The 9,160-nt window shown below is 40.7% G+C and overlaps 1 protein-coding gene across 1 annotated transcript; it reads right to left on the reverse strand.

The window, feature by feature from the left end:
* Positions 1-2,680: 2,680 nt before the first annotated feature.
* On the reverse strand, positions 2,681-5,750 carry LOC143021554 (cuticle protein AM1199-like). The gene is made up of 2 exons (XM_076179156.1): positions 5,679-5,750; positions 2,681-3,109 (listed from the first exon to the last, which is right to left on the reverse strand). Exons 1-2 carry the CDS (start codon positions 5,748-5,750, stop codon positions 2,681-2,683), a joined length of 501 nt encoding a protein of 166 aa, XP_076035271.1.
* Between the last annotated feature and the right edge of the window lie 3,410 nt (positions 5,751-9,160).

Consider the following 9,160-nt stretch of genomic DNA (forward strand, 5'->3'; position numbering starts at 1 on the left):
AAAAAAACAACAACAAAAAACAAGCAATTTAAAACTTGATTTTCAACACGCTCAAACAAGTAAGACCAGATCTTAAGCCAGCTTTGCTTGTGTATCATTGTATCTTGTTGGATCTGACCCATTAGTTCAATATCTTGTTCATTTATATATTCGACAGCACAGTTTTTCATGATTCATCACGTCCATCTACTTCCCACTCCTCTCGGCTCACCTTTCCACAGCCAAGGTCTCCCGCAAGTGTTATAATATCACATTTTCAGTATTGTTCTGCAGTTATATAGCATATTCCAGCATTAGTTCTTTGTATTCTTTCTAGCTCCATACTCTTGTCTTATGTTTCCATTAAGACAAGTACAAAACAAAGCATGAGGAGTCGGTATATAGAGTCTGAGTATAGGTTTTCAGAGTAATAAGTAAACTCCATCAGTACCGTAAACCTTCTCAATGTAGAGACTATAGAGGACAGACAACTGTTGCTTCTCCTGTAGATTCCCCTTTATTTGTCAATGCTATGTCCTCTGTTTAAGCTGGCCAAAGGTTTCTGTACTCTATTGTGCTGAAGTCAACGCTTCATTTTTGCACTTTTATTGATTATTTATTTATTTGCATATGTGACTGATATAGAACAGGAGGAGAAGTGCAATAAAGTAATTGTTTTTGCTGTGAATTGGTAAAAAGGATTGGAGGTGAATAAGCAAATGTTAAATGAAATATGCAAATGATTGATGTATAATCATAAATAGAACATCAAGAATTCGAGATGGAGAGGAATGGATCTGCCGTTTTGGTTGGGAGTATCATAGTACCTGTTGGGTGCTTTTTCACGGGCCTCATCCTGTGGGAATGCGAACTCGATCTGGTCAAGGACGAACTGAGGGATGGGGTGGGGGAAGGCGGGAGCCACGGGCAGGAAGGACGACTCAGAGTGACGAAAGTTAGATCCAAGTCCTCTCCGTTGGGGACGGTGAAGGAGACTTTGTCCTGCTGGGAACCGCCGGGTCCTCCCAGTTTGCTGCGCATGATGCCGTCACCGGTCTCCATGTCGAGGCTGTAGACTCCGTGTTCGTGGGGGTGGATGCGGTCGTCCTTAATGATGGGCACAAACTCGATTTCACGGGAGTCAACGGGAGGGGCGTAGAAGGCCTTGTCGGCCAGGCTCACTGCCACCAAATAAGCGAAGACAATCTGGAAAATGGAAGAACCCTATATGAACGTGTACTTATGCTTCTCTGAGCCACGACCGTAGCGTGTAGTAGCGGAGTACCCCGAAGCACTTACCTGGTTCTGGAGTGATGAGGTTTTTTCTTATTTACATAACGTGAGGATGAACTTTTTTTGTGACGGATCCCAACCCTGAATTGACTGAAATGCTTTGACCTTGGAGAGTACAGAACTCATAAAGTTACTCCCGACCATTTGCAGCAAAATAGTTAACACAATATTTTTCTATTCAGCTGAGGCTGGAAACTCGGGATAAGAGGGATCTTGGTCAATGAAGATCTCCTTTCGTTCTTAATCTGTCTCTTCAGCTAAAAAAGATGGTTTAGCGTTACTCTTGTTGACACTTGTGAAGACTATCGCCTGGACAAAATAATTGGTCAGGAGTCCAGCCTCCCTCGCCAAGCATCTTTATGCAGGGAAGCGGTGTGTGGCCTCATTCCTGTCGAGGACAAGACCCATGCCAACATGTTTCTAGATCTAGTAGTACAGTATTGCCAATTAGATTTTCTGGTGGTCTACATACAATTTCATTCCAAAGGTCGAAGTGTTAAAGGTATTTGGTGGATACAGGGCCGAAGGTGGAGGGGGTCGCGGCCAGGTCAGGGGCATCATCTAGAACAATAGTGCCCAAAAGGGTAGGCACTGTGCCAACTGACCAACCAACCTCTCTACCAACCCACCCTCCGTCCTCAAAATGAATCTTCTTTTCCAATGTCCCCCTTTGCACATCTAGAGAATGAAAACTAATCAGTGATAGATCAATGATACTGAAACTCATTTTGAGAAAACTCAGCTACTCATCAAGGGGAAATATTGATCCTGGCCTACAGTACAGTGAACACCTCGCTCATGCTCGACAAATGTCAGCCATCGCCTAATTTGGGATCCTGGCCGACATCGGTTGGCTACTACTCCCGAACTGATTCGTCGGGTGGGGGATTGCACAATCAATGGGTCGGGTAGCGACCCCTCAATATCGCAATGAACGGTGTTATCTGGTGATGACCATGAAAATAATTACAAATAGCGAACTCGTAGTTCTTGTTAAAAATCGGTGTGACGGACTGACATGTCTTGTACGTTTAATTACTATTGTGCACCTAGAATTATGTGTGGGTTTAAAAGTGTGCATGGACAGTGGATACCATCTTGAACTCATGAGCAGAGAGTCATGAGTTCGATTCCCGGGACCGGCTGCGGTCTTGTTGCATTGCTTGCTGAGAGCCCTGGCGACCCAAGCGGCCTGCCACAAGTGAGAGGGCTTTGCCCTATAAGGGGTTTCTCACTTTCTATTGCGTGGGAGTATGAAAGTGAATGGTGAGATTGTAACAGTATAAACAAGCTGAATAAATAAGAGGTAAATGAATATATGTTAAATAAAAGATACACGTGATTGATATAAATGTATTCATAAATAGTGTAATAATATATCAGAGTTCAGAGAAATCAATTTGGCTGTTTAGTTGGGAGTGCCGTAGAACCTGCTGGGTGATTCTTCACTGGACCTGGCTTCGTCCTGCTGGCGGGCGAACTCGATCTGGTCGAGGACGAACTGTGGGATTGGGTGGGGGAAGGCGGGAGCCACGGGCAAGAAGGACGACTCGGGCTTGTAGCCGTCGGCATCGGCGACGAAGCTGAGATCGAAGACCTGTCCGTCGGGGAAAGTGAAGGAGACTTTGCCCTGTTGGGAACCGTCGGCACCTCCCTGCTCAGTGCGGTGGATACCATCACCGGTCTCCATGTCGAGGCTGTAGACTCCGTGTTCGTCGGGATGGACGCGGTCGTCCTTAATGATGGGCACAAACTCGACCTCACGGGAGTCGGCGGGTGGCGCATAGAAGGCCGCCTTGTCGGCCAGGGCTACCGCCACCAAACAAGCGAAGACAATCTGGAAAGTACAAAGAGTGCAGTGCCCCAAGGTACTGGAACTATGTTTCATCTGTCATTCAAAACAAAGGAACTAAGCACGTGAGACCCTTTCTTATACACAAATCATGAAGGTTAACCTTGTCATAACAATTTTATACAGCATGGAATGTTCCCGACTCATCTTCCCATGCAAAAAACGAGACCCATCTCGATAAACCTCTCAGTCTGGCAGCAAAGTACTCCCGATTCGTTTTTATTGACTGTACTTCATTTCATTCAACTGCGGAGGTGTCTTACGGCCATTAGAATAGTATTGTGTAAGTCCCTCCATCAGGAAAATGAAATTAGCTGGTGACTTTAATTTAGATACCCCTCTTGGGAAAAAGAGGGTGTCAAGCAGTATCATTAGCCAAGGAGGTGAGGGGAACGTTCGGAATGTTCCAACAGGATACTTACGCCGTGCATGATGAGAGATGGAGTGTCTGTGATGCTTAATCTCCCTTGCTTGACCATTTATATGTGGTCATCCGCGCAGTATTCAAAGGTCAAAAGGTTTTGAGAGATAGAGGGTAGAAGTAGGAGAGACCGCAATCAGGTTAGAGGCATCACCTAGACCAGTGATATCCAAATGTTTTGGCACTGTGCCAATACCCACCCTCCCTCTGTTGACCTTGAGAGCATGATCTTCCCACCCCAAAAACCTGGCATCCGTCCTCAATATGAGTGTTTTTTCAGTGTCCTCATATGCACACTTAAAGAATACCAACCAAATCCTTGCGAAGTAATCACTCCAAAACTCGCTTGATCATGAGAAAATTGAGATACCTCTTGAGGGAAAATACGAAGGTCAGGTAAATTAAGTATTCATCCAGGGCAAACAATAATTAACTCGCACCTGCCAATACCATGTGCACCCCCGCTAGGGGGGTGTCCTCAATTTAAAGATCAAGATCGATATCGAATGGCTTTAACACCCGAATTTAGTCGTCAGGCGAGTTTGTACAAAGGAGTGAGTTTCGATCTCTCAGTTTCGTACTTAACGGCATCGTGTGAGGTTGATCATAAAAACACCTACAACGAGCTGCTCTGTAGTACAATCGATGTGATGGACTCGCACATATCGATTTACTTATCTATTCATTTGTTTTTAGAATATGTTTCCTTGCATAACTGTCCATCATTTGATATTTTTCTGTTTGTTTATTCGGTTGATTTATTGAATAATTTATTCATATTTGAATCATCACTGTTGCAGGGTACGTTAATGTTGGGACCAACTGATACTGCAATATGGTGCAATGAAAATAAGGTGGTGGAGAGAGATTTGGCTCTGTACACTCTGTTCAGCTATTTCGTTACAGACGATATCTTTCAATGAGCGTGTTTTGAATTATTTTTCAAATATCCTCCGTTGATTTTTCACCTAACTTTGACTTCCAGTCAGTGAGGTAAAGGTCTTGTCATAGTCCAGTGAAATGATATTTCCTGAAGTCCCGTATTACAGATATGCCACTGTTTATTCCTAAAATATTTTGCAACTCGAAACTAATTAGATTGTGTTTACTAGATGCAACATTTTCGCCAACTTCTACATAAGTTATCCCATTTTAGCAGCTAGTGATCTATGGATCGATTATATTCTTTGGCCTTGTGAATTCTTTTACATGGTGGATTAAATGATTGCCATTGAGAAAGCCTATTAAACAATTACCTACACACCCATGATCTAATGTCACCCAATTGATGTAGGTACAATTGAAATCTCCCATTATCAGCGCTACGCTATTACAAAACGCCAGATATCACTAAAAACAAGTTATTATCTGCCCAAGATGATATTTGTAGCTTGTATATAATTTCTACATTTATTCTTGTCCGATTGTTGGAGTTAATTGAGAACAACCTGTCATAATCTTATTGTTTTACATTTCCAAATTGACAAGAATTGATATCACATGTAACGAAAAATATTGACTTCCAGAATGCCAACCCGGCTTTAAATTCCTTAAGTCAACCTTATTTCAATTATTACTATAGTATCAAGACTTCCGCTCTTGATATACTCTCAGATCTTTCGAAATTTGTTATTGATACAGGCGGCATTTAAGTACGCGGTGTTCAGGAATTTGGAATTATATATTTGCAACGCTTTTTGCTGGACCGTCCCTCCAATTTATTCTTTGCCCCAACCTGGTTTCTCTGCTTCGTTCATGTTTACTCTTACTTTGATTCTCTATCCCCCCCCAAAAAAAAAAAAAAAAAAAAATCACTACAACCATCTAGAAGAAAGTCTGTAAAAAAAAGAAAAAAAAGAAAAAAAAAAAAAAAATCTTTGCCAATGCGAGTAAGATGGATCCTGTCAGAAGCATAAAGGTCATGACGCTAGGAAAACAGACACCAAGGATATAAAAGAAGAATCCCAGTTGCGTTTACATATGTGATATTCTTTCATTGATGCCTAGTTACGTTATTTTACAATGATCCAAGAGAGAGCCTCGGAAAAACTCCACCGAATCCATGTTGGGCTCATAGCTTTTTAAGCTCCCTGAGGAAAACCTTGTAGCTCCGAACGAAGTCCTCTGACTTACCTGGCTCACATTATTGCTACCCGTATGAACAAATGTAAAAACAGTGTTTAACTGCTTGTGTTTCTTGAGCATTTTGAGAGATACCACGGCCCGGATGGCATGTGAATTGGGATGTGAAGATAGGCAAAGTTTCACAGAAATTGTTGAAAAAAGTTTACGTTGGAGCCACCATTTCTAGGCTGTTACATAACTTTCCAATTGAAAGAGTACGGGATATACATATTGGTTGTCAGCAAATGCTATACGAACGATTGTTTCTGTTTGCACTAGAATATCTTTGGTACTACGATCTGCACGGTGGTCTGTTTGGAAGGATAATATGAGGGATTGGCGCTCCAGATTCCAGGGGACTCAGAATGATAAAATGATTTGAAATAGTTTGCAGAGGGAGGTTGTGAGAGTTACTTAGAAGTAGTTGTTCGGGGAAGTTTTATCTTTTCCTGATTTGGGTTAAGGTAGGATAATAGCTTCTCTACAGGCGATAGAGAAGGTGGCTTCCACCCATTTTCGGTTGCAGAGGTTTAGTGGGAAGAATGTTATAGTTGTATGTATGTGTCGTTTCATAGGCCTGGGGCTGTTGCTTAGCAGTTGTAAAGTAAGTGCGGCATTTTGCTTTTGTAAAAAAAAAAATAATAATAATAGTATCAAATAGTCAAAACGTGACAAAAATAGTGAAATAGATTTTTTTCTACTTAAAATAAATGGTTGGTGAGGAAAGTTCTAGTAGGTAGATTGCGACAGGTCAAGTTGTGCGAATTAGGTAGTGTGGCTAAATCTTATCTTTATACTAATAAAACTAGATGGATGGTATTACTCGAGACATAAAGTGGTATCAGTCGCCCACAACACCATTTTGGTCTAATTCCAGCCTTCACCAGAAGAACATCTATAAATTACTGTTTCAGAGCAAGATATTTAACTGGAGTACTCAAAGAACCAGACCTTTAACGTAAGAACACCTATTGTGACACAATACAACATCGTTCAGTCCTAACACTGACATATCCTGCAGTACTGATAATCAAAAGATAAAGAAATTAATGATTAATGTTAAAGTATATACATGCAGTAAGTCTTCTAATACACAATTTTTTTTAAGGTGATGCTGTTTTCTGCATTAATAATTTTCTTGGAGATACTTTCTAAAGATCTCACTAATCGCCGTGTAGCAGGGCCTAAGCTCTGTAGAACTCGTGCGTAGGCGGACATATTCTCCGATCCGGATTTTGGCTGAACTGAGCCTTCTTCAGGGAGTGTGTCAAATGTCATCAAAGTGCGATATTTGACCACGCGAAATTATTAGACTAGGGGAGATCACATGATAGTTTGAAAAATATGCATAGATTATCTCCTCATGCTTCTGGCCTACCCTGTGTTCTCATACTGGATAGCGTTAATAAATCAAGTGCCTGTATGTTCAAATTGTGTTTTTTATCCTTGATATAAAGGGCCTCTATTATCTTTAACTTTCTCGGGTCCATGCAGGTTTCCAAGATTTTCGTGTTCTGTTCTAATTCTTCTCGTGTAATGTGGTATCTATGTGATGCCAAAGCATGGTTCTTTGGGGCTCCTGTGTATTTGTGTCCAACCAGTCTGGATTCCAGCTTCATAGCCGTCATGCCTATGTCCGAGGAAGATAGGGCTTCGCAGTTCCTTTTTGTGCATTTATATTCGTATATGACATGAGCTTTTTCAGCTCATTCACCCGCCGAGAGAGGAATGAGCTGAAAAAGTCTCATGTCATATACGAATATAAATGCACAAAAGGGAATTGCGAAGCCCTTCCTTCCTAAATCGAAGCCATTATACCGCCTCCAACGCCGTACGACGCAAAGTGCATCCCAGTATCTCAGTTCCATCTTGAGATTTGTCTTCGACCACGTTCATGTCATCCCGTACCTCTCTCTTCCTCTTGTTTCATCTTGTCTCCAGTGTACTGTCTACCGTAGTATTCCGTTTGGATGCACACGTTCTACATGTCCAAGCTCCATCTTTATTTCATCAATCATCTATCGATATATATATTATATATATTACTTTGGTTGCCTGTCTTGCATTTCTTACACGGTCTTCCCATTTGATGCCAAAAACCATTCTCAATGCTTTCCTCTCAAAAACACAAAAACGTCTAAATCTAGTTTCATAATCATACCAGGACTTTCCGTAAACTAGAATTGACCTAATTAGTGAAACATAAAGTCTTATTTTGGTGTGGATTAAGAATTTGTGTGACTTTCAGACTTTAGACAACATACTAATCCTTTGATGTCCTCTCTTTAACCATTCTCTAAATTTATTCCTAAGTGGTTCATTATGTATTATAAAAGTGCATCTGCCCTTAAAAAGGTGAGATTTCACAGCATTCTTATTGTCAACCTGTATATTTCTTTTAATTATCTCATACGTTGTCATAATACTAGTCTCACGAACACTGATTCTTTAAATGAAACTCCTTTCACTTTCTTTTCTAATCTGTCTGCCATAGCTTGCATATTATACATAGTTCTGCTCCTTCAGTTTCTTTATCTGTTTATTCATTTCAATATAACATTATTTTTGTGGTTCAGGTATATGAAGAGTGTAGGTTTCACTGAAAGTTTTATTAAAAATATTTTTAGAATAATCTTCCAACGTTTATATAATTCATTGATGTTATTAGTTTATCACCATGATCATATACTGGCAATCTTTTTTTAGTTTCTTTTTTACATCAGTAATATGTTTGATCATGGCATATACTTTACTGTTTCCATGACCTACACCAGAATTAAGTACTTCATTCACTTCTTCGGCTATATTTTCTATTGTTTTCCTTTTTTCTCTCTTTTTCTCGCCTTGCATATATCTTGATCTTACTACCGAGACTCCACCACCTGGTAATTTCATTTTCCAGTGTTTCCTCGTCACCTTCCAATGGCTCAGCATATACCTTTTGTTTTTATATATCTATTTATTTATCTCTATATTAGCTCATGTTTTGCAGATGATCCACTTTCTTTTCTTGGTTCTTCTTTTCCTCAGAACGATATTGGCTGCATCTTACTATGACTACCTCATTTCCGTCAGCCTCTTGTCCATCTCATCCATATTTACTCCTACTAACCGCTCTGGATCTTATTCACCTAATGTTTCCATTACAGCAAACCTATTTCTCCATAAAAAGTAATCTTTAATTTGTGGATTTACAGGTAAGGCACCTGGGTTGGATGGGTGTCATGTGGACTATCTAAAAAAGTTAGGTACAGTGGTGGTGGACTGGCTGGTGAGATTATTTAATGTTTGTCAAAAAAGGCTAGGACTGGAGGATTGCCTGTATAGTTCCGCCTTACTAGGGAAAAGGGTTATGTGTGAGTGTAGTAGTTTCAGAGGGATCAATTTGTTGAGTGTAGTTGGGAATGCTTATGGAAGGGATTTGATTGAGAGAATTAGGAGAGGAACAGGAGTAATTGGCGAGGAACAGTATGGGTTTAGGACAGATAGGG

Source organism: Oratosquilla oratoria, chromosome 42 (assembly GCF_046742065.1).
Source record: "Oratosquilla oratoria isolate Oo_2021 chromosome 42, ASM4674206v1, whole genome shotgun sequence".
In the NCBI taxonomy this organism is placed as follows: Eukaryota; Metazoa; Arthropoda; class Malacostraca; order Stomatopoda; family Squillidae; genus Oratosquilla; species Oratosquilla oratoria.

Coding starts and splice junctions, on each gene's coding strand:
- LOC143021554 (XM_076179156.1), bottom strand. CDS start 5,750: ATGCTCAAGAAACACAAGCAGTTAAACACTGTTTTTACATTTGTTCAT. Junction 3,110..5,678: donor GTAGCAATAATGTGAGCCAG/GTAAGTCAGAGG, acceptor TGTACTTTCCAG/ATTGTCTTCGCTTGTTTGGT.